General features: G+C 39.5%; 1 protein-coding gene across 1 annotated transcript in view; it reads right to left on the reverse strand.

Annotated features, from left to right (window-relative positions):
• The window catches only part of ANKS1B (ankyrin repeat and sterile alpha motif domain containing 1B), a 1,325,415-nt gene that overhangs the window by 24,077 nt on the left and 1,276,359 nt on the right, over positions 1 to 24,979 (reverse strand). Inside the window, 3 exon segments of the mRNA XM_043965259.1 lie at positions 2,792 to 2,929; positions 17,154 to 17,240; positions 19,175 to 19,186. Of these exon segments, the coding sequence (XP_043821194.1) occupies positions 2,792 to 2,929; positions 17,154 to 17,240; positions 19,175 to 19,186 (237 nt within the window).

Genomic DNA, 24,979 nt, shown 5'->3' on the forward strand with positions numbered 1-24,979 from the left:
TTTAAATGGCATAAGGAAATCCAAATGGCCTAATTTGTTCTCCCTCTAGATCTCCTGTGAGGGAAAAGAAATACACAAGCACCTAAGCAAAGGATTGTTTTTTTGAAGCTAAAACCTGTGACCTTAGTACAGGGATTGTTATGTTTGGTCAGGAAGTTAAGTAGAGTTGATGTCAATGTGTCTCTTAATGGAGATCTTGGTGTAATTACTGTGAGGTCACCATCTGAGAGATATGCAAGGTTTCTGGGTGAAATGTTTTTTTTTTTTTCTTGTTAACATCACAGCAGGGAGCTGAGGCTCTGCCCTGGGGCAAGGCAGTGGGCCAACTTTTGTCCATCTGGAGCCAGTTTCTGAGAAACCACTAGCCTGGCCTGGCTTTTCTTGAAAGGGGATGGAAAAGAAAGGCCAAATTTCCAGCTGAGATGTCAAAAGAGAGAAAAGCTTGAAACATAGACACATCTGGAGAGAGAGAGCGAGACTGAAACCTCATTGTTTGCAAATTAAACAACTGCATTTCAGGGAATGGCAAGATCTGACTCATTGCTTAATTTGCCAGGTTTAATGGGGTTGTGAACAGGCGGGAGGGAGGAGAGAATTTATCCTTTTGTGGATTGAATGGAGCTACTTTAATTAATGCATTAATAGGCCAAAAACCCTTCTGAGGAAATTCCTGGTGCTGGGAGTCACTCAACCTGTAAGACCTGTAACCTCTTTGTGGTTTAGGAGATTAGTGAATTGTCTGGGGTAGAGAGAGGTTAGGTGAATTGTCCCAGGATTACACTTAAAAAATCTGATTTCCTTGGCACAGGGAACCAGTAAGGAAAATTTCTCTATAATGCAGAGTCATAGTTGCTTTTTCCACTTAGAAAGCTGTCCAGGTCACCGAGAGGTTAAAGTGACTTGCTTTTCCAGGGTTCCCCACAGCACATGGGCAGCTAGGTGGTGAAGTGAATAAAGCATCCAGCCTGGACTCAGGAGGACCTGAGTTCAAATCTAGCCTCAGATACTGTGTGACCCTGAGCAAGTCACTTAACTCTGTTTGCCTCAGTTTCCTTACCTGTCAAATGAGCTGGAGAAGGAAATGGCAAACCACTCCAGTATCTCTGCCAAGAAAACCCTCAAAGGAATCAGAAGAGTTGAACATAACTGAAAGATGACTAAAAAACCAGCAACAATCACTAGAACCCACCTCTTCTTCTTCTTAAAAAAGGAGAAACAGGGGGTGGCTAGGTGACGCAGTGGATAAAGCACCGGCCCTGGATTCAGGAGTTCCTGAGTTCAAATCTGGCCTCAAACACTTGACACTAGCTGTGTGACCTTGGGCAAGTCGCTTAACCTCCACTGCCCCGCAAAAAAAAGGAGAAACAGCTTGAGGGGAGCGTGTGTGTGCGTGGTCTTAACCCCTCATTCAATACCATACGCTCCTTCCCTAATTCTCAGGTATTTCCATTTTATGAAAGGAGCTTGTCAATAAATCTCTGATAGACAGAATGTGTGTAGGAGACTTTTTTTGAGGTGGACCATCCCTGTGCCCCATATGGAGAGGGGACAGTGACTTTTCACCCTACCTAAGGCCTACTTAACAATTCTGCAAACCTTTAATAAATATATTTAGGAATTTAATATTCCTCATTACCCAAACTGAATGAAAGCAGTCATACAAGGCAGAAAAATGGAAAAGGAGAGATGTCTGAGCACACATACCTTCTCTGTCCTGACTTAGAAAATTAAACAGCTTAGGGTCCTTAATAACAGAGCATTTATATAATGCTCTAAAAATTCTTTACAAATATCACCTCATTTGATCCTCACAACAACCCTCGGAGATAAGTGCTATTATAATCATTCCCATTTTACAGATAAGAAAACTGAAGCAGGCAAAAGTTATGTTATTTGCCCAGGGTCACACAATTAGGAAGTTTCTGAGATCATATCTGAATTCAAGTCTCCTGACTCAGGTCTGGCTGTGCCACCTAGGCTGGGTGGCCCTCTCCTACATTAAGAAAAAAAAATTTCTTTAGCTGTGTGACCCTGGGCAAGTCACTTTACCCGAATTGCCTCACAAAAAAAATAAAAAAGAAAAAGAAAAAAAAATTTCCCCCATCCTTTATCTTCCATGGTACAGTGGAAAAGAAGGTTGAACTTGGAGACTTGGTAGCTGAGCTCCAATCCCACCTCTGCCCAAACTGTGAATTTGGGCAGGTCAATTAACCTCTACCTGTATCAGTTTCCTCATTGCAAAATGAAGGGCTGGGATTAATTGGCCTCTGAAGTTTATGAACCCTTTCCAGAATGTGCATATGGACCAGAGATGTCTTAGGGAACCAACTTTTTGTTATTGTTGCTGGTATTTGGTTTTACTGGGACCAGACAACCCCAAACAATGAGTTCTGTAGGAGGCAATGAAAGTGATACTTGCTTCCAGCTGGACTTTTGGAAAAAGATCTCTAAGAAGAAAGAGCTGTCCTTTGTATAGGAGGAAGGAACTGTTCTTGATATAGAAGGAAGGAGCTGTCCTTGGTATTGAAGGAAGGAACTGCTCTTGTATTAGAGAAAGGCATTTGTTAAACCAAAAAAGGAACCATGGGACTCCTGAAGCTCATGAGTCTGATGTGTGTGCGTGTGTGCGCGCGCGCGCGTGCGCGCCTGTAAGAAATTTATACTAATTTGAGGAGGAAAATTTCTGTCTCCTGCCCAAGCCCCAACCTGTGGTCCATTCAGCTGTAGTACCTGGCAAAGCAGTTCTGTTCCTCAGAAGGACTTCCAATAGAAACAAAACCCCAGGACTCACCACATCAAAGGCTGTGAACACGTGGCAGTAATGGTGATTTGATTTCAAGTCTTTTGTGATATACGCAAATGTGGAGAGATCCTCGGGATCTTGAGCAGCGCAGGAGATGTTCCGGATTTCGTGCTCAGCAATAATGTTCTGAAAGGGAAAAAAAGACGCATATTTCCAACCTTTTTTTTTTTTTTCAGTCACAAGAACAAAACCCCTCAAATGAACTTGTATGCTGAAATTATTTCACAACATCCAAATTAATCTAAACATTTATTAACCAACTAGTATATGCAAATCACTGTATTAGGAACAAGGATACAAAGACAAAATGAAAAATAGTCCCTGATCTCAATGAACTTATCTTCTATTGGGAAGAAAAGACTTATAGACAGATTAATAATAATAATAATAATAATAATAGCATTTTTATAGTTTTAAGGTTTGCAAAAGTATTTTACAAATATTGATCTCATTATGCAAATAATATATATTCATATAATAAATTGTATATATAACATTAATTAGCACAATGCTTGGCACATAGTAGGTGCTATATAAGTTCCAGCTATTATTATCATAATATTACATATATGTATATATACATCTTCATATAGGCATGCCTGTGTGTGTATATATATTCATTAGCACCAGTGCTTGGCAAATAGTAGATGCTATAGAAATTCTAGCTATTATAATAATATTAACACATATATGTTTATACACATGTGTATATGTATACCTATATATGTATGTCTATATCTATATAATTAGCACAATATCTGGCAAATATTAGATGCTATATAAATGACAGCTATTATTATATCATTATTATACATATATAATACATATGGTATATCTATATTTCATTTATCTATCTACCTAGCTCTCCCCCCTTTTCTCTTCTTCCTCCCTCTCCCCCTCTCTCAGGGGGAGGGAGAGAATACTAAGGGATAAAGACTTCTCATAGGTGATGTTATATCTTAAAAGAAGCTAGAAATTCTAAGGGGTGGCAGTGGGGAGAGAAGGCATTGCAGGAATGATAAATAGCCTATGCAAAGGCTTAGAAATGAAATATGAACTCAGGGGAAAAGCAAGTGGGACAACCTGACTTAAGGGTAGTGTGTCTTTATATGCAGTAAATCTGGAAGGATTCATTATTCAGGGCTTAAAACACCATGCTGAGAAGTTTGTAATTTTTACCTTGGGGCAGTAGTGAGCCAATGAAAGTTCTTGAATATCATCTATACAATTTCAGGCAAAAAAGGGTGACAGGAATGAAATGGAAATGATTAGAATGAAAGCTCTTTGAGGGTAGGCACTGTCTTTTTTGGTCTTTGTATCTTCAGTGCCTGGCACTTAACTATTTTAAGTTTAATTACATATTTTAGTGGTTTTTTGTTTGTTTTTTAGTAAGGCAATTGGGGTTAAGTGACTTGCCCAGAGTCACACAGCTAGTAAGTGTTAAATGTCTAATACCGGATTTGAACTCAGGTACTCCTGACTCCAGGCTGGTGCTCTATCCACTGCGCCACCTAGCTGCCCTTTAGTTTGTTTTTGAACTCCTGAAGATAGTAGTTCCCCAGAGCCTGGAACATCTGTACATCATTATCTTCACAGCAAACGTTCCCAGGCCCTGGCTGGAAACACTTCTTTTGTCATGGTGCCTCCAAGCTGAAATCTGAAAGCCCACAGGTTCACAAAATCCATCTCTGCTACCTTAGAATAGCCTCTTTGCATTCTTCACCCTTGTCATCTCTTGAAAAAGTCCCTGTGCTTCCTGTACCCAGATTACTTTCTAATTGCACAATCTGAAATAAACCTTTGGCAGCTTGCCAGGCAGGAGAGAGCCTGCTTGTTGGTACCTAAAAATACTTTAAAAACATCTGTCTGCTGCCAGCAGCACCAATGAACACTTTGTGTTCTGAACTCGGCACAGCTGCATTGGTGGGGGAACAATTAAAGAACTAACTACATTTAAAAAATAATAAATGAAGGTGTTTTTCGTCCTGGCACTGAAGCCCCAAAACTACAGGACTTACGCCTGTCAAAAACAGCTCAAATGGAAGCCGGTGCCTTACAAGCACGTAATACCCTCTTCTGAGAATCTCGGATGTATGACAGAAGGTCACAACCTCATTCTATTGTTCCCGTCAGCCCTCAGTGATGGACAAACGGGACAAAAAAAGCATCTTGTGGGTTTATGAAATGCATTTATAAATGAACACTTTATTAAAAAAAAACAACAAAGTGATTACTACTGGTGAAGCCTCCAAGATCATCCTCCTTCTCCTTCCCATTGGATGGTACTGCCCTAGTGGCAAGTTGGTGCCTCTTGCATTGATTTCAACCTCCTAGGGCAGAGTCACACTGGCAATATAGAGATTGCATGGCACAGTAGACATGGAGTCAGGAAGACCTGGGTCCCAGTCCTGTCTCAGATGCCTTTTAGCTGTGAGACTTGACCTCTCTATGCTTCAGTTTCATCATCTGTAAAATGGGAGTGCTCACAGCACCTACTTCCCAGGGTTGTTGTGGAGGCTCAAAAAGGACAGTGCCTGTTAAGTTGTATCAAAATGTCAGTTATCACAGATGAGTTCCTTTAAAAAACATTCCTTATTTTTAGTGATAGGAAAAGGGACTGGGGGATAAGCAACGGATTTATGATTTCATCGGTGTAGGGTACTCTTAGGTGAGGAAGCTTCTTTTTACCAATGTGAGCCTGGACCTTCTCTTGCGACTTATAGTCTTAGAAAGATGTGTCGAGCTTGTTGTTGAGTTGTATTCAATCATGTCCAACTTTTCATGACCCCATTTTGGGTTTTCTTGGCAGAGATACTGGAATAGTTTGCCATTTTCTTCTTTTCCAGCTCATCTGCCAGATGAGGAAACTGAGGCAAACAGGATTAAGTGACTTGCTCAGAGTCACCCAGCTACTAAATGTCTGAGGCTGGATTTGAACTCGGGAAGATGAGTCTTCTGGACTCTAGGCCTGATACTTGGCCCACTGCTCCACCTAGCTTCCCATGTCTAGAGCACTGGGAGGCTAAAATAACTTACCCGGAGATGTCTTTTGTTTTGATGACACCTCCATTAATCTATCTGTAGCACCTCCCCTATCCAACAAACTAACTTCTTGTAAGAGAGGTTATAAAAGAAAAAAAAATTGGCACCTTTCACTCACCTCAATGGTATGTAAAATTCCATACCCATGGTCCCCCCACCTCTGCATTGAAGACAGGAAAGAATCCCATTTTCTCCATTTTTCCCTGGGGCCAAGCTTGGTATTGTAATTATATAGCATCTAGTTTCATGATATCTCCCCCCCTTTTTGGTCATTCTTTGCTGTCCTTATTGTGTAGACTGGTCCTACTTCCTTCCTGCTGCATTAGTTGATATGTCTTTGCCTGTGTCTCTGAATTCCTCACATCTGTCTTTTCTTGCAGAGTAGTATTATGTCATTAAATTCATAGACATTTTCTTTTGCATGCTATTTTAGCCAGAGTGGTATTTCATTTGCACTCTCTAGAACACTAACTGGGGACCCATAAGACAAGCCAAAGCACTAGGGAGCAATTAAATTGTAGGAAAATTGTCTCCATGATTTTCAATGAACTGAATTCCTTTATTCTTATCTAGAGAGTTTTAAAATGTCTTCCCTTAGGAGGAAAGTAACCGGAGGAGATGGCATTTGTTTCTGATTGCTGAGGAGGAAGAGAAGGGTGAAACATTGCTGAGTTGGGAATAGTTAGGTGTGAATGACATAGTCTGACTGATTTTCTTCATTAACTCTTTGCATTAATTTAAAAAGGAATAGCAGTGTGTCTGACACTTAAAGGTATATTCCTGTCATATTAAAAACAAATCCTACCATTCATACACACATGCACACATCCCTCAACTTCTGTTTGCTTGGGGCAGCTAGGTGGTGCAGTGGATAGAGCACAGGCCCTGAAGTCAGGAGGACCTGAGTTCAAATTTGACCTCAGACACTTAATAGCTGTGTAATCCTCATCAAGTCACTTAACCCCCATTGCTTCCAAAAAAATAAAATAAAATAAGGGGAAAAACATTAAAATAAAGCTGTTTGCTTTCTGGATGGGGTGTATATGGTGGGATGAACTGGTCCAGTTAATGAATACAGCTATTCTATGTAAGATCAGGTAACAGTGGAGAAGAGAGAGCCATGATTCCATTTCTTTCTCCTTCTGCAAAAATAAGGCATCTATTTCCTCTCAACTCTGGTTTTCTCTGAGGCAGAGAATGAGGCCCTTCCCACACAGAGTGGCACCCAGGGGATGGTGGCAGCAAACAGTGAGGGCTGGCTGGGTACCAGAACTGCAGTCAGAAGCCCAACAGGAGACTCCCTAGGGATTGGGCTCTGAATGCTGGCGCGCACACACAGTACACAACTCTTCATTTGCTCTTAATTTGAGTCCCAAATTCTTAGAAGGCGATAGATTTGCATAAAACAAAAGGATGGTTGTTTTGGGTTTTTTTTTGCATCCCTCCCTCCCCCCACCTAACAAACATTCCAAATTATCTTGTTAGTCTTAGGCTGATTTGAAAGAGCCATCTGGGGGGAAATCTTTATTGTCTTCTTAATTTACCCAGATGGAGAAACTGTGGCACCAGTGGGTTCAGGGCCTTTTTCATTCTGACTCCAAGCAGGAATTCAGCATAAAACACAAATCTTCCAATTTTCAGCCAAGTCCTTGGTATGCATCTTCTGCTCCCTCTTGAGGGATCTTCTAAATCTGAAGATTGAGGCAAGGGCTCTGCAGGAACTCGGTTATGGCAATTCGCAGATGTCTACTGTCAGGTCTAATGTTCCCCCTACCTCTGGGTCAGGAGCCTTGGTGAAGCTTATTGGATTTAAACTCTTTTTGTGCCAAATCTTTTCTGAACTTAGTTTTTAATTTAAGATGATTTGCAGCTTCTCTGTGCAAATCCGGATGACTGAGTCCATTTTTTTTTCTCCCAAGTTGTTGGGTAATGAATTTCAAGTCTCATAACTTACCTCCTAAGTACTTGTTCCCACCACGCCCACACCCAACCCAGATATAAATCATTTATATGAAAAGACAGAAATGCTTTACTTGAGAAAATAAACCGTTCCCTGTCTCTCACCATCTAATGGAGGCCAATGTTCATAGGAGAAAAAGGGAAAGCAGAAAATCACTAATTACCCTTTATACATCAAAAAAACCCAAAAAACCCAACCCCTTAATTGTTAGGAACAAAGAAATGAAATGTGGCAGTGGAAAGAGCAGCATCCTGGGAATTAGGAAGCTGAAGTTCTAGTCTTGAAATTACATTATTAACTTAATTAGCTGTGTGTCCTCCGATGAATCACCAGAGGTTTCTGAACTTCAGTTGTCTCATCCATAAACACATAAGGATTGACCACAAGATCATAGATCTTAGAGGCCATGCAGCTCAAACTCCTCATTCATAATGAAATTGAAACCCACAGAAGTTAAATGACTTTTCCAAGATCATCCAGGTAGTAAGCATCAAAGGTAGGTTTTCTTGGCAAAGACTGGAGTGGTTTGCCATTTCCTTCTCTAGCTCACTTTATAGATGAGGAAATGGAGACAAATAAGGTTAAATGACTTGCCCAGGGTCACACAGCTAGTAAATGTCTGAGGGCACATTTGAGCTTGGGTCTAAATATTTGGATGTGAAATAATTCTGGAGGACATGAATGCACTACCAGGATAAAACATTCACATTCAGGTATGTCTTTAGCCTCTGTCTCAATTACAGGCTTAATGGCCATTAATAAATGAAACTGTTCTCATATTTCACATGTAGGCTTGTATTTTATAAGTCTTGTATTTCACTCAGAAGGGTCAAGCTAAGCTAAGACTTTGACAACATAATCTCCATGGTGAAAGCGTGCCATAAAGTACTAATTAGGGTTTTGAATAATCAACTAATAAGCATTTATGAAATACCTACCATGCATCAGGCACTATGCTAGGCACAAAAAGATGCTAATACTCTTTTTTGAGGGGGATGGGTGCTGAGATTACTTGGTATTGGGGATTCAGATCTGAAACTCTGCCTGGAGCCTTCTCTGCAACTTATAGTCTTAAAGAATTTTCTGTGTTAAGTAACTTTCTCAGGGTCACAAAGCCCATAAATGTCATAGGGAAGACTTGAACTCAGGTTTTCTTGACTCTGTGGTCACCTTTCTATCCTCTCTGCCATGCTACCTCCCATAATAATATGTATAACGAATACAGTAATTCCTATTTCTATATATTTTTAAGGCTGACAAAATGCCCTTTTCTATCCAACTCCAGGGGTTACGGAGTGCAGGGATAATTATTCACATTTTACAGATGAAAATACTGAGGCTCAGCAGGAGTAAAGCAACATACCCGCTGTTATACAGCTATTATTTATTGGGACTGGAGATCAAACCCAGGCATCTCAACTCTAGTTATTGTAGATGCTCCTTACACATTGTGTCCAGAGAAGCAGCAGGCCCTAAGTGATAGAGAGCTGACTTTAGTGTGAGGAAGACCTAGGACCAATCCTTCTTCTGAAACAGACTACACGACTCTGGGCAGGCAGGTCACTTCATCTCTTGGTACCCCAGGCTAGAGGTTGTCCCCAGTGTGGTCAGAACTAGCTTAAAATGTCACTGGGAAATATTTAATAAAGTAAATAAAAATACAATAGAATTTAGATAACGTTAATTTGTGGCTTTCTAATCTATATGTATGTATGGTTTAGTGGCCCTTGTTTCTATTTGAGTTTGACACCAATATTTTAGCTCCTCGAGATTATAAACTGCAAGTGTTGATTTGAATTGGAATTGAATTGGAGAGTTTTCATCATCTGAGAGTTTCCTATCAATAATGAAATCTGAGGTCCAGCCCCTCTCCCTACTTTTACCTCACCCTCAGTACTGGGAACTAACTCCTTTCTCATCTCTGCCATTCAGAATCTTTATCTTCATACAGGGCTCAGTTCAGATGTAACCTTCTCTGTGAAGCCCTTCCTGCCTCCCTAAGAGGTTTTCTCTCCTTTCTTATGTTTTCCTAGAGAACTTTGTCAGGATCTTTCCTTTTCTCCTTCATTGAAATCCTCATACTCTATTTTTTTGCTGTTGCACACTCCAATATAATATAAACTCTTGAGGGTTGGAATGGTTTCATTTTTTGTCTTTGCATCTCCAGTACCTTACATGGTACCTGGCACATATAGTAAGTTCTCCTTAATAAGGAGTGGAATTGAATGGTGGAGCATCCTTTTTAAATGTAGGCAGTATGAATGCATTAGAAGATATTATATTGGTTTCATTGTGTTGCTGTTCATTCACTGTTAAATAATTCTGATGAAATTGTTGACATTAGATAGGGCATACATCTAATGTTTTAGTCTCTATAGTTGTGATAATAATTTATATTCATAAAGTAATTAATAGATTCTGTGCATTATATTATTTGAGCCTCACAACCCTCTAAGGGAGATTATACAGTGATTATCATTCCCATATTACAGATAAGGAAACTGGTTCAAATAAGCCAGGAATACTCTTAATGCAGAACTATTTAATAAATGCTTGTTGAATTATAGAATAATAGGACATCAGAGCTAAAAGGGACTGAAGAGATAATTGAGTGCAGATTTGTTGTTGTTTTTTTAAAGATGAGAAAAATGATCAAATGAAATTGAAAATCTTTTATACCAACAAAATCAATGCAACTAAGCTGAGAAGCTGTTAGCTGAAAAAAATAAGTCAACAAATAGTTCTCAAGATAATTATTACCCACCATATGAGAAATCGCTTCAGATCTCTAATAATGAAGGAAATTCAAATCATTTCACATTCAAAAAATTGGCAAAGATGAAAAAAGATGGGAATAATCAGTGTTAGAGGGATTGTGGGAAGACAGCCATAGAGATGGAACTAATACACTATAGATGGTAAATGGCCCAACCACTCTGGAAAACAATTTGGAATTGTGCTGAAATAAAATGCCCATGTCCTTTGGCCTAGAGATTTTACTGTTAGACACAGAACCCAAGGAAGTAAAAAAGAGGAAGGACCTATGCACACCAAAATATTTGTAGCAGTACTTTTGGTAGAAGCAAAAAAACCAAACCAAAACACTGGAAATGATGAAATAAGTGAAGTTGAGAAAGGTAAAGCTAATTATAATGACAAGATCATAGATTTAAAGCTGGAAGGAACTTCAGAAGTCATCTAGTCCATCTATCTCATTTTACAGATGAGGAAACTAAGGGAAAGGGAAATGAAGAGACTTGTTGAAGGTCACCACAGAGGGAGAATTTGAACACAGGTTCTCTGACTTTAAATCTAATCCATTTCTCATTATATTGAGGCAATTCACTTAGTAGGTGCATTGGATGGAAAGGATGCTGTTGGTAATTTTGTTCTTCAAGCGATATGGTACAGAGAATAGCAGAGAGTGAGTTGTTTAAGTTACACTGGCCTGCTGAATGCAAGCACAGGGTTCTTTCCCACTATCCCCCAGTGCTTGTTTGTCTCTCTGCAGAACTTTTCTTTGTATTGTACAATGATGAAACTCTCTGATTATAGACTTTAGCATATGGTGCTGTTCATGATTTAGTTTCTTACATGGAGACAGCTAGGTGGCACAGTGGATAGAGCACTGGGCTTGGAGTCAGGAAGACCTGGGTTCAAATTCACCTTGGATACTAGCTTTGTGACCCTGGGCAAGTCCACCTTTCTCAGCTTCAGTTTTTTAATGTTTAAAACAGGGATTATAACAATACCTACTTTTCAGGGCTATTGAGAGGATAAGATGAGGTAATATATGCAAAGTACTTTGCAGGCCTTAAAATGCTATGTAAATTTTGCTCTGATTATAATGATTACTCTTTGGTTTATTGGCACATTACTGTACATCTATGCTTTCCAGGTAGCAGATTTCAGCAGCACCTTTCACTTTTCTGTGAGGGATTAGGGTGACAGGATCTAGATGTGGAATGATCTTCAAAGACTGAGGAGTCTAAGCCTCTTATTTTATCCATAATCAAACCAAGAATTAGAAAAGTTCAGTGACTTGCCCCAAATGGCCCAGACAGTAAGACAGCCTGGATTCACACCTAGATCATTTGCTTTATAGATAGCTTTCTTGGTAAAGGCTGGTACATGGTCTTAGGCTTTTTACTCACGAATAAGATTGAACTAACCCTGAAGGAAGAAGGTGGCCCTGTATAGCAGCATAAGCATTAGACTTGGGAGTTATGAAACCTGGGTTTGAATCCCACTTCAGACATTGTGTGACTATGGAAAAGTCAGGCTGTTAGTTTTCTGATGATGATGCAACATTAATATATGATAATGTTAATAATGATAGCTAGCATCTATATAGTGCCTTAAAGTTTACAAAGCACTTATGTTATCTCATGTGATCTCAACATCAACCCTGGGAGGTAGGTGCAGTTGTTTTCCCTGTTGGGGAAACTGATGCTAAGTAAGGGAGGTTAGGTGACTTACCCAGAGTAAAGTGTTTTACAAATCGTAAAGGGCTATATAAGTGGCATGGTTATTGCTACTGTTTTTTATTATTATTTTTCCTTTGCCATTTTAGAACTCAGGTAGGCTAATGGCATTAACTTACCAAGAGTGTCAAAATGGGGGCTAGCCCTGGATTCAGGAAGACCTGGGTTCAATCAAATCTTGCTTTTAATCCATACTTGTTGGGTGGTGATGGGACTGGAGATATGTGGTGTAGTAGTAAGAGCAATGGACTCAAATTCTGCATCTGATGTTTACCTCATAACTGGAAAAGTCCACTTAATTTCTGGGGGCCTCAGTTTCCTCATTTGTAAAAGTAAGGGGGCTGGACTAGATAGACTTTGAGGTCTCTTCCAGCATTAGGATTTTAGGAGCCTAAAAATCACTTCATTTCCTTGGGCCTTGGTTATCCTCATCTATGAAGTGAGAAGGTTGGACAAATAATTTTCAAGGCTCCTTCTAGCTCTAAATCTAGAATATATGATTAATAGCATGGCTTGTTAGCACTTAGGAAGGAAGTGGTGATCACTAAGGCCCATAAAAATCAGGTTATATTAGGCCAACTATTTCTTTTACTTTTTAAAAATATGGTTATAGCATTTAATAGTTAGCTAATTAGCTAGGGTTTATTAGGCAACTACTATGTGCCAGGAACTGTACTAAGTTCTTGGGATACAAAGAAAGGCAAAAAGCAGTCCCTGATCTTCAGGAGCTCACAGTCTAAGCTTAGTACAGTGCCAACCCATAGTAGGTTCTTTTTTTACTCAACTTGGCCAATCAGGGGAATATAGTACAGTCATAGGATTCCAGTATTTCAGCAATGTATCTGAAAGAAAAAACCTCTCCCAAGGAGGGATGCAAATTAGACGACTATAGATAGCTATGTGAGTGCCTAACTGTTAGAACAATCAACCTAGAGTCTTCATTATTGGTGCCACATCCACTAGGAGCAAGGTCTTTAATGGAGTGTCTCTGGGATCTGTCCTTAGTCCTGAACCTTTCAGCGGGTTTGTTGTTGTTGTTGTTTTGTTTTTTCCTTTCAGCATTTTTATCAGTGACTTGGAAAAAGGCATATATGACACATTTATCAAATTCTTACATGACATAAAACTGCTTGGAATAGTTATCTGTCAGATGACAGAAGAAGAATCCAGAAGGATCCTGAGAAGATAGAATGATGGGCTGACCCTAATAAGATGAAATTTAATAAGGATTTATCAATCTATATTAATAGAGATATAGATATACCAATGTATATCTATATCTATGTAGTTCTATACTTGGGTTAAAAATAAACTATATAAGGAAGGATGCAGGCAGGGAGAAACTTGTGGCTAGAGTTTTTAGCAAGCTGTAAACTTGGTATAAACCTACAGTGTGGCATGGAATCCTATCCCCACCCAACCAGTATGAGTTAGAAGCAAGACTTCAACCCAGGTCTTCCTGAATCCAAGGCTAGCCCCCATTTTGATACTCTTGGTAAGTTAATACCATTAGTCTACCTGAGTCCTAAAATTGCAAAGGAATGATGATGATGAATGATGAGGATGATGATGATGGGCTGCTTTAAGAGGGGTATCATAACAGGAATGAGGAAGGTGAGACTATCATCATATTCTGTCCTGGTCAGACCACTACTGTAACTCCTGGTGTGAAAACTCACTCTACCAGTGCCAGTGTATAAGTCATCTGTATTTCATAGTCTCAGAGATTTACCTGGGGGCACTGAGAGGGGATGCATATAGGGTCATCCAGCCAATACATGTCAGAAGCATGTCTTCCTGATACCAAGGCTGGCCCTCTGTCCGGTATACCATGCTTCCTGCTTATTACATGGTATAAGCTGGTATATAATTCCAGAATCAAAAGTTCACTGGCATTCTCCATTCTTGGCTGCATGATCCAAGACCTGTAGCTGCTTTAGAGAAGGGAGTCCCTTGGGACCACGAAGTTCTGGATTTGTATAATTTGAACTTGATGGTATTATCAGCCAATAGAATGATTTCACTCGCTCGAAGCAAGCATTTCACTTTGCCTGGAATGGCTCCAAGATCACAGGACCTGAGATTCAGGACACTGCTGACTCAGGAGCTTTGTGCATGAGTCACGTTCCCATTTTACCCCAAAAGGAAGAAGTGCTGGTACATGCCTATACAAAATGTAGCTTCCCTATACACACTATACCTTTGATAGTTTGAGACCTTCTCTCCAAAGCCCCATTAAGCCATTATATCTTTCTGAGCTTTTTGACTCTATCTTTAAGTTAGATGAGTATTGAAGCTCTTTTGTCTACCTCCCAGTATGGAAAATTAAGTGGCATATAGGTATAGGTACTGAACCTGTGGTTTCACGGCATAAGGAACTCCCAGGTGAGGAAAAGACCTCTATCGGTGCCTCTATCTTTTCTGTCATTAAGACTTTTAGAGTTAATTGGATTCCTGAGAGGATAGGTAAATTGCCTAGGGTCACATAGCAATTATGCATTTGGTGTGGGATTGAAAGCCAGGTCTTCCTGACCTCATGGGTAGTTCTCGATCCACTATGTTCTGCTAGAATCTCAAGTGTTAATTTAAAATCTGATAAATCAATGGGTAGACTCATATAACAGAGACAGTGCTGAATGCTAAGTTAGGAAGACTTGGGTTTGGATGCTGCCCTTGACCCTTGGAGAGGAACCACAGGCACCTAACATCTTTCCCTTCCAGATAGTCTCATTTCCATTTTTTACACATGAGAAATGTAAGGCTCAGAAAGATTAGGTGATTTCACTACCTTTTTGACCCTTGCTTTTCCTATCTGTAAATTGGGGATGGGAATATCTGAAGACTACTTTACAGAGTTGTGCAGCTGAAATGATGTTATTTGGGGAAAGGGCTTGGTAAATCTTATATCAATGATATATTATGTATGATATCAATGTGAGTTATGGCAATTTTGACTGTTAGGTGTCCATTCATCTGCATTTGTTGAATCTATCATCCAAAAGAAGAGTGTGTGTCTATATACATATGTATGTGTGTGTATGACTATAATAGCTCTATGAATAAAGCCCTTTATTTCATGTCATTCCCTTTGAGGAAGAAGGTCTACAAATTGTGCCTCTTTCCTCTCAGAAGTGCTGGTCAGTTGGGTAAAATTGGCTTAACCGAATGTGGCTCAAAAGTAGTAATGTGATAATGGAGCCCATAGTTAATAATTTATTAAGTACCTACCATGTACCAGGCACTGGAAATACAAAGACAAAACTAAAACAGGACCTGTCCTCAAGAAACTTATATCATGTAACTATATAAGAGATAAAAATGTATACAGTAATATATAAAATATTATCCTATAAATATGTACAAAATATACCAAGTAATCAATAGATACATTTTGGGGGGAGAGAAGTACTAGTTTCTGGGTGGGTGGGGGCTCAGGAAGTCCTCATGTGTTAGCCTAGGTAAATTATTGAACTTCTATGTGCCTCAGTTTCCTCATCTGTAAAATGAAGGGATCAGACTCAAGGGCCTCTAAGACTTAAGATTTAGCTCTAAATCTAGGATCCTGAAATCTTATGATCCTTTTAAGAAGCAAGGGAAAAAAAGAAATGGAATCTTTGTAAAACAAAACTACCCAACAAAGACCAAAAATAAAGTGAAATGTATAGTTAGGGAAAGAAAGGGGTTCATGGGTTGGGATAGAAAGCAAAGGCTTAAGAAATAGAGTTTTAATCCAAATAGGCCACCTTTCTAGGTCTTTCTTCTCATCTATAAAATAAGAAGGCTGGGCAAGTTGGTTTCTCTCCTGACCTTCCCAGCTCTAAGTTTATCATATGGAAGTAATCTTTGATGCCATCAGCATGGGAAAATCCTGGTATGGGAATTCTTTTTGCCCCCTTCAGATTGTAACTCCACCTATGATTTCGTGATTTAAAGAGTTATAGCTCTAGAATTGGAAGGGACTCCAGAAGTCATCTAGTTCAACCTTTTCACTTTACAAATGAAGAAAACTGAGGCCCACACGGATTAAATAATTTATAGAAAATCACACAGCTAGTAAGTGATACAACTGGGATTTTAATTTCCAGAGAACGGTCTTTTCATTACCCCATACTGCTGATAAAATCTAGGGACTAAGTTGCCTGGGGGCATGCATAATATACAAAATAGGGGAATTTTTTTTTTAGAGGGGTTGGGTAGCTGACAGGGACTAGAAAAGAATATAGGAAGCAGAGAATTTCCTACTTTCTATAACGCATGTCCCCAAAATCTTATTCAAATTCAATCTATTTAATTTATTCTATCTAACCCAACCTATTCTATCTATCTAATCTATTTAAAATAGCACTAAGGGGGCAGCTGGGTGGCGCAGTGGATGGAGCGCTGGCCCTGGAGTTGGGAGGACCTGGGTTCAAATCTGGCCTCAGACACTTGACACTTACTAGCTGTGTGACCCTGGGCAAGTCACTTAACCCTCATTGTCCTTCAAAAATAAATAAGCGAGGGGCAGCTAGGTGGCGCAGTGGATAGAGCACCGGCCCTGGAGTCAGGAGTACCTGAGTTCAAATCCGGCCTCAGACACTTAACACTTACTAGCTGTGTGACCCTGGGCAAGTCACTTAACCCCAATTGCCTCATCAAAAAAAAAATAGCACTAAGGTTTTGGGATGCCCCCATATTAGATGATTTGCCCAGAGTCACCCAGCTAGGAAGTAACGGGAGTAGGATTTGAACCCAGGTGTCTCTGCCATGGTGCTGCTTGGTGTCTGCTACCACACTGGACATCTGTACTTGGCCTTGTACCTGCTGGTTTATAAAGTAGCCTCAGCCACTGTTTTTAATCTACTGCACCACCAGTCTCACATACCTTATTTGTTGCATCGATAAATTTGACTCCTTTATAAGAGACTGAAAGAATAATCGTTGGGACTTTTTTCATCTGCTCTGTAGATTTCTGAAAATAAAAGCAGAAAGCTATGAGAACAGGACGTGTTGAGAGCCAACTGAAGTACATACTTTTTCCTCTCGAAAGATACAAATGAACTAAACTTACAGTGCACACACACACACACAAATATATCCTCCAGCAGAACACATTCTAATTTACATGTTTGTCTCTTTTCTCTTGGGTTTTGACTGTGCTTCAGGCTTATAAAGTGTCTGCCTTCCACTTCAAAAGCTAAAAAAAAGTCTCTGTTTCCAGTCCATAGGATTACTCTTCTTCCCTGGCACTAAAGGAAAACAGAGAGTTCTGTCCCCTCCTGCATTTCTACAGTTTCTTGCTCCTAGGGGAGTTACTGAAGCCACACTGGGTTCACCTTATGGCAAGAGTTCTTAACCTTTTGTATGTCCTGGACTTCCTATGGATCTCTCTTTCCATATGCCAATTTTAAATTCATAAAATAAAATACATGGAATTATAAGGGAAACCAATTATATAGTTATCAAAATATTTTTTTAAAGTTCCCAAATTCAAGATTAAGAACACCTGACTAAGGGAAGTTCTAGGCCTTAAAAACAAGAAAATAATGAGTACCTATTATCTTTTTTTTTTTTTTTGGTGAGGCAATTGGGGTTAAGTGACTTGCCCAGAGTCACACAGCTAGTAACTATTAAGTGTCTGAGGCCTGATTTGAACTCAAGTCCTCCTGAATCCAGGGCCGGTGTTCTCTCCACTGAGCCACCTAGCTGCCCCACCTATTATCTTTTACCTGGTGTTTTTCATTCAACACATAAGGTTGGTTTCACATTAAACATAATACATCAATCCTTGAGGAATCTGTGGTTTGATCCATGTAATCCTCCAATGCTTAATCATGGAGTGGAGGTGACCTTGGGTTCTTAAGGCCTATATATGGCAGTAGAGTATAAGATATGAAAAGTTCTGCCAGCTAGAAAAGTTTTGTGTAATTTTTTAAAAAGGTTCCATTTAATATTTGTGTTTTCCTGTATTTGGTTGTGAGGTTTTTATGCCCTAATACATAGTCAGTTTTTGTGAAGGTGTCGTGTACAGCTGAGAAGAAGGTATACTCCTCCTTCCTATTCCTATTTAATTTTCTCCAGAGGTTTATCATATATAACTTTTCTAAAATTCTACTCCTCTCCTTAACTTCTTTCTTGTTCATTTTATGGTTAGATTTATCTAGTTCTGAGAGGGTAAAGTTGAAGTCTTCTACTAGTATTAGTAGCCTGTTTCTTCCTGTAATTCTTTTGCTATATGTGAATTCTTAACAATGAACTATGGCTTCTTTCTGAGGCCCAGGCTAGTTAAATGTGTTCAGAGAAACCCATCAGAAGTACACTGGCCATTCAAAAACGAATTCTTTACCCATGATAGTTCACTAATACACATTCCTCTCTACTCTAAAACAATGGTCTTGGGAATTTTTCTTGAACAGGGCCCAAACACACGACTTGTACTTTCAGCAGAATCTAATTGGGACTATCAGCCATCACATGTCCCAAATTCCTTGGATCGATGAAACCATCTTGTAGTAATAAGTACCAAGCAAAATGAAGATGCATAAACAATTGCTTAGGTTCCTTCATCATTTAGACCTGTTCATCTTTTTAGGTCAAATTCTTATGAGAAATGTTCATTTTTAAAAATCAATGTACCTTTGCTTCACTTTGATAATTTTTTAGCTCTGGATAGAGTTAACCATGTACTTGGCTTTTGGGCTTCAATATTGAATGTATCTGTGTACACATATATGCATATATAAACATACATATGAAAATGGATATAAACACATGAGCATGTGCATATACATACACATTCCTCTAGATGCATTATTACTGTTCCCAAATCATCTTTTAAAACATCATTTTCCCCATTAACACCCTCCCCCTCTTCCCATATTCTATTAAACATCAAAATTAACCTACCTGACAGTTGGCCTGATGGATTTTCCAGGTAAAACAGGTAGGAAAACAAGGAAGAAAATACATAAAAAGGTAAGAGAAAAATCTTAGCACTTTACCAAGAGCTGAATCAACTTGCTAAAGACAGTCACTTAGTACTTGTACTCATGAGTTTAGGTAATCCGCTTAACCTCTTGGGCCTCAGTTTCTTGATTTGTAAAATGAGGGTCTTGGGCTAGGTGACTGTAGCACAGTGCCTAGTTCAAGTAAGAACTTAACAATTATATATAGTTTGTCTAACCTTTAAGGTCTCTTACAGCTCCAGGCTGAAATCCCTAAATAATGCTACATGGGAAAAGCTATTGATCTGTTCTAAGAAGTGGCTCCTCTCATTTTAAAAATCGCCATGGGTTTTTACCAACTTGGTCTCTCTTCTCCTCTGTCTGTTTACTCATCTTTACTCCATTTGCACAACCATCTCACTACTGGCATGCCAGAGCCTTCTGTTTTGAGCTCCCAGAACCCATCTCACTGCCTTATGTAAGCCATCTTCTTGGCTCCTTCTTGTGAAATTTCATCAGGAAAAAAAATACCCACACCCTAGATTTTCTTCCTGGTTGTCTACTGCCATTCCCCAAACTTGTTTCTGAAAACTCTGAAATGGGATGAGGAATTGGAGAAGGTCTTTTCGGATGTGGCTTGAATCCAAACCTACTCAATTCAGTAATGATAATGCAATTGAATCTTTCACCTAAGCCATTTCACTGTGATTTAGACAATCTTTTTTTCCCCTCATTCTTCAGACATGATGTCTTTTACCCATTCATTCATTTTTGTCCTTTAGCAAACATTTAGAGCCTTCCACATAAAGGGAACCAATTACCCAAATGTTAGGTTTCCATTGTTCCTATTTAGAGTTTATTAAATAGTCTACACTGGATTGATGAAAAGCAGCCATTTTCCTTGTGCTTTGAAAGGGGATTTAAAATGATTCAATTTGTCGTTTTTCTTTTGTGATAGCTGCTCTCCTTTTTTTTTTTTTTTGGTGGGGGGCATGGAACTGTGATTTCATCTTCATAGGGAACTCCAAGTGGAGAAACTCCCTCTCCCTATAAAAATTAGCACCTCATAGCATAATAAAATCATATATTTAGAACTGGAAGGGACTTCAGAGGCCACCTATTCTAGCCCACTCATTTTCACAGATGAGGAAATTGAGGCACAGAGAGATTGTGTCTTGTCCAAAGTCACTCTGTAACTCATAGTCATAAACAGTTGCCTGAGACACTGGAAAGTTACTAGAAAACTAATATGAGTCAAAGGAAGGAGTAGAGCCCAGGAGGCAGCATGCTGGAATTGGGGTGGGGGAAGCACCTGGGTTTGAATTCGGGTTCTCCCACTTAATTATGTGACTTTGGACAAATTCTTTTACCTTTCTGATTTGAATTTCTTCACCTGCAGAAGAAAGGAGTTGGACTAGATGCTTTCTAAAGTCCCTTCCAACTCTAGATCTATTGCTCTGTGATCTCTCCCAGCTCTAAAACTATGATCTGAAATCCTAGTGTCATGGAAAGAGCCCTGGCCTTCACCGCAGAAGATCTGGCTTCAGATTCTGCCTTGGATGCTTATTTACCTGTGCGACCTTGGGCAAGTCACTTAACTTTCCTGGCTGGTTTAAATTTCCTTATCTATCAAATGACAGGGGTTGGATGAAATGGCATCCAAGATCCCTTTCAGTTCAAAATCTATGATCCTATCATCCATTCTGGATCCAAATCTTTGTCTTAAATTCATCTTTCTGAAATCTGTCCTATCTACTTCCCTGTCTGCTCCATCTCTATTAAAAAGAGAAAAACAAATGGGTAGCATGCTAGGTAAGATGTAGAATGATAAGGTTTTTTCCTCAGTGCTTTACTTTTGTCATCCTTATGTCTTTCCAACATTTCCCACCCTTCCCCAACCAATGTAGAAACAGCCCAAGCTGAATTAATGTCAGGAACAGAAATAAAACAATGATGATGAAGATACTTGGCTATGCTAATTTCCCTGGAATTGACACTGTATAAAAACCTCTGGCAGTGATCTACACAACACACCCAAGCTTTTATAAACAATTCAGTCTATGGCAGAATTTCGTCTTTCAAAGGGGGAAAACACCAGAGGGTTAGAAGGGATTTCAAGAGGTGATCTTCTAGTTCATCTTTTCTTTTTCAAGTAGGAGATCATATAAACCTTCCCAATCAGCAGGAGCATGAAACAACATATAGTGAAAGGAACAGCACCACAGTATCAATTTCTTATTCATTTTTTCATATAAATTTAAAGAAACTACATTGGTCCCATTACAAAGTACAATGTCTACCAGACTACACAGGACTGAATATCAGAGAAAAACCAGAATTTTACAGAGGAATGTGTCCTTGAAGTATTCTAGTCTACCTCATTCCTGATAAAAAGAATCCTGCCTACAATTTAGCTGACAAGTGGCTGTTCAGACTCAAATTGGAGACTTCTGGGGAGGGTCAGCCTCCTACCTCCTGTCCATTTTTGAATAGCTCTCATTGTTAGGAAGTTTTGCCTCTTTTCACCTTGCCCCCATCGCTCCTGTTTCTCTACTCAGTGACCAACCAGAATAGGTAATTCTTTGCCCATAAGTCAGCCTTTCAGGTACTTGAAAATGGTTATCCCTTCCCTTTTGAGTTCAGGCTAAATATGCCCACTTCCTTCAACCAATTTTGTCCCAAGGTCTCTTCTCTTTTCTTCCTCTATACATTCCCACTTTGTGATTTCATCAGCTCTTATGGGTTTAATTATCATCTCTATGCTAATGACTCTCAGATCTATATATACAGTCTTAATCTCTAATAAGTGCTAGTCCCACATCACCAATTGCCGATTGGACATTTCATATGAAATATTCCACAAGCATCCTAAACTCAATAGGTGCAGAGCAGAACTCAGTTTTTGCCTCCCCCTCCCCAAACTCACTCCTCTTCTGAACTTCTCTTACTATGGAGGCCCCCCCCCATCCTTTTGGTCTCCCAGGTTTGCAACTGCAGTATTATCCTTTTTTTTTTTTTAAGTGAGGCAATTGGGGTTAAGTGACTTGCCCAGGGTCACACAGCTAGTAAGTGTTAAGTGTCTGAGGCCAAATTTGAACCCAGGTACTCCTGACTCCAGGGCCAGCGCTTTACCACTGTGCCATCTAGCTGCCCCAATGCAGTATTATCCTTGACTCCTCACTCCAGAGATGGCATCTATGCAGCTGCCAAGGTTCATCCTTTCTACCTTCACAGCATCTCTGACATCTGCCCTTTATCACCACTCACAAGGCCCCCAACCCCCTTCAGGACCCTATTAGCTTTCTCTAGACTACAGCACTAGCTTCCCATGGTTCTCCCTGCTTCAAGTCTCCCCTCACTCCAAACCATCCAAAGTGCCTTTCTTTAGGTGAAGGTGTGACTAATTCACTCTCCTCCTCCACAATCCTAAGTACTTTCCCACTCCATCTAGGAGCCAACAGAACTCTTCTGTTTGGCTTTTAAAACCCTCCACAGCTGGGGCCCACCTGGATTTCCAGCTATTCCATATGGTACTTTCCTTCCTGCTCTCTGCTCTTGGGACAAACTGGCCTTCTTGCTTCTTATCAAACACAGCCTCTCAAGCCTTTGCATTGACCACTTTCCAAGCCTACAATGTATTCCCTCTTGACCTCTGCCTCAGGGAATTTCTCACCTCATTCAAAATACAGCTCTAGCATCACTTTCTTTCTTTCTTTCTTTTTTGTGTGAGGCAATTGGGGTTAAGTGACTTGCCCAGGGTCACACAGCTAGTAAGTGTCAAGTGTCTGAGGCCGGATTTGAACTCAGGTCCTCCTGAATCTAGGGCCACCTAGCTGCCCCTAGCATCACCTTCTGCATAAAGTGTGACCCCCCCTCCCCCAATTCTCTCCTCCCTAAACTACTCTGTTTGTATGTTTTAAATTATTCTCTGTGTGTGTGTGTGTGTGTGTATATATACACACACACACACACACATACACACACACACACACATATATATATATATATATATATTCACAAACATATTCTAAATCACCCTGTGGTTATTCTGTATGCATATGTGACACATACATACATATCTATTTCTGAAGTACCTTGTATTTATTCTATGTATATATGACATATACACATACACCTGTATTCTAAATTACCTTGTATTTGTTATATACATAATATATGCATCATATTCTAAATGATCTTTTTATTCTGTATGTATATGATATATACATACATATCTATTCTAAATTACCTTATATTTATTCTCCCTGTATATATGACATAATATAAACATATATTCTTTTTTTTCTTATTTTTTAAATGTATTTTAAAATTTAGAATTCTTCCCAAGTTACATGTAAAAAAACCCCAATTTTTTCTCATCAATTTTTAAAAACTTTGTCTTCCAAATTTTTTTCCTCCCTCCCTCGTCAACCCTCCCTAAGAAATCAAGCAATTCAATATAAGTCATATAACACATATATCTAAACTATCTTGTATCTATTCTGCCTCAATATGGGTTTCCCCAAAGTCTTAGTATCACAACTTAGTATAAAAATTTTCACTGGGGCAGCTAGGTGGCGCAGTGGATAGAGCACCGGCCCTGGAGTCAGGAGTACCTGAGTTCAAATCCGGCCTCAGACACTTAACACTTATTAGCTGTATGACCCTGGGCAAGTCACTTAACCCCAATTGCCTCACTAAAAAAATAAATTTTCACTAAGACTTGTATAGGCAGAACATGTATATGCATATTCACACATATATACACACATGAATATACACAACACAAAAATATACATATATACACACAGTTGTTTAGAGTGTGTACACACACACACACACACACACACACACACACACTCACAGAATGTATAGAAGAAACCTGAGGAAGTTAAAAAGCCTTAACAGTTGAAGGGGTCAGGAAAGGCTTTTAATAAAAGATGATACTTGGATTAAGTCTTTGTGTGTGTGTGTGTGTGTGTGTGTGTGTGTGTGTGTGTGTGTGTATGTGTGTGTGAGGCAGGCAATTGGGGTTAAGTGACTTGCCCAGGGACACACAGAGCTAGTAAGTGTTAAGTGTCTGAGGACAGATTTGAACTTAGGTCCTCCTGACTTCAGGGTGGTGATCTATCCACTTTGCCACCTAGCTGCCCCTTGAATTGAGTCTTTAAGATGTAACGTGCATACACACATGTAGTGTACATACACACATTGTCTCCTCTGAGAGAATATAAGATCCTTGAGAATAAGGACTGTTTCATTTTGTCTTTTTCTCTACAGTGCCTGGTACACAGTAGACACTCAACAAATCCTTGTTGACTAGGACATTGAGGAATGTCCTTCCCTCTCTTTGCCTTTTTCTGAATACTTTCTATCTTATCAACAAGCTTCTTAACCAGTAGTGCCCGGAACTGAATTCACCACTGGCTGTATATGTCATCTGACTAGTCCTTAGTCCAATGGGACTATCGCTTGCTTCCTCATTTCTAGAAGTGATGCCACTCTGAGTTTAGTCCCAAGATCCCACTGGCTTTTGGAGCTGTTACATTGTACTATGAATTCATACATATTAAAATTAATTAATTGAGCTTACAATCCACTGAAACCCTTGTTTTTTTTCTGGACAAACTGGTATGTTCCCTCTACTTTCCAAGTCACAATTTTAAACAAACCAAAACATAGTAACTTCTCTGGTTGTTGTCTCCAAAGTAGGTGCTGTCTTGTTCAAGTTGGAAGTACACAAATCTCCCATAGTAGTATGGGAGAC

This window comes from Dromiciops gliroides, chromosome 5 (genome assembly GCF_019393635.1).
Source record: "Dromiciops gliroides isolate mDroGli1 chromosome 5, mDroGli1.pri, whole genome shotgun sequence".
Lineage (NCBI taxonomy): Eukaryota > Metazoa > Chordata > Mammalia > Microbiotheria > Microbiotheriidae > Dromiciops > Dromiciops gliroides.